Consider the following 1,012-nt stretch of genomic DNA (forward strand, 5'->3'; position numbering starts at 1 on the left):
AAAAAATCCTTAAGGAGAGGGGAAGTTCCTTGAAAAAATAGAGGACTCTAATAATTAACTAATGAATTTTTTGGCTAGCTAAATGCCTTTTCCCTTCCTCTGCTTTAAATAAAATTTATAGTGATTCAAACTGAACTGTCCACTGATGAAGGAACATAATTTGGTTTTTGGCATGTAATTCAGAAGGAAATGACAGTATTGTAATTCGTATAATAAGATGACAATTATCTATATTCCCAACTATGTGACTAATGCTCCTAGGCACTCTTTCTGTGAAAAAATTAAAAATTAAACCCTGACAGTTTGCAGAAAGAATTATTACATACATGAATTAATCAGCAAGGGATGCATTTCTAGTAAAATGTTCCTTTCATATGTTATCAGAATATATCATTGTGTCATTTTGAGCTTTACTGAAGATAATTATAGTGACTGCTCATCTCAGAATAATTCTAATAGGCTTCCGGCGGCACTGCTGGCTGGGCTGGTCGCTGCCCTTGGTCCAGGTTGGGGTCGTGGTTGGCGCCTTGGCTGCAGCTTTCACGATGAACATACTCCAGCTTGTACGGGAACACTGGGTGCACATACTTGTCCCTGCGGGATTTGTCTTTGGTTGCTATCTGGACAGAAAGAATGACGAGAAGTACACCGCCTTCCGGAACAAGAGTATGTTGTATAGAAGGGAATTGAGGCCCAATGAAGAATATACCTGGAAGTAAAGGCTGTAGCTGAACTACAGTATGTGCACAATGAGAACACCGAGATAAATTAAAACACATTCACTATAAAAAAAAAAAGAATAATTCTAATAAAGGGGCCAGAGAGATAATACAGCCGGTAGGGCACTTGCCTTGCATGCACCCAACCCAGGTTTTGTTCCAGGCATCCCAGAAAGCCTGCCAGGAGTGATTCCTGAGCTCAGAGCTAGGAGTGAACCCTAAGCACCACAGGGTGTGGCCCCCAAACAAACAATGATAATCCTTATAGAATTACAGAGAATTTTAAAAATCTT

At 39.8% G+C, this 1,012-nt stretch overlaps 1 protein-coding gene across 1 annotated transcript; it reads left to right on the plus strand.

The window, feature by feature from the left end:
• The first annotated feature begins 467 nt into the window (after positions 1–467).
• On the plus strand, positions 468–803 carry LOC126011378 (NADH dehydrogenase [ubiquinone] 1 beta subcomplex subunit 1). Its single transcript, XM_049775143.1, has one exon. It carries the CDS (start codon positions 546–548, stop codon positions 717–719), a length of 174 nt encoding a protein of 57 aa, XP_049631100.1. The 5' UTR covers positions 468–545; the 3' UTR covers positions 720–803.
• The last annotated feature ends 209 nt before the right edge of the window (positions 804–1,012 follow it).

Source organism: Suncus etruscus, chromosome 6, assembly GCF_024139225.1.
Source record: "Suncus etruscus isolate mSunEtr1 chromosome 6, mSunEtr1.pri.cur, whole genome shotgun sequence".
Lineage (NCBI taxonomy): Eukaryota > Metazoa > Chordata > Mammalia > Eulipotyphla > Soricidae > Suncus > Suncus etruscus.

What these genes read in the sequence shown, in the direction of transcription:
- LOC126011378 (XM_049775143.1), top strand. Translation starts at nt 546, where the DNA reads ATGAACATACTCCAGCTTGTACGGGAACACTGGGTGCACATACTTGTC.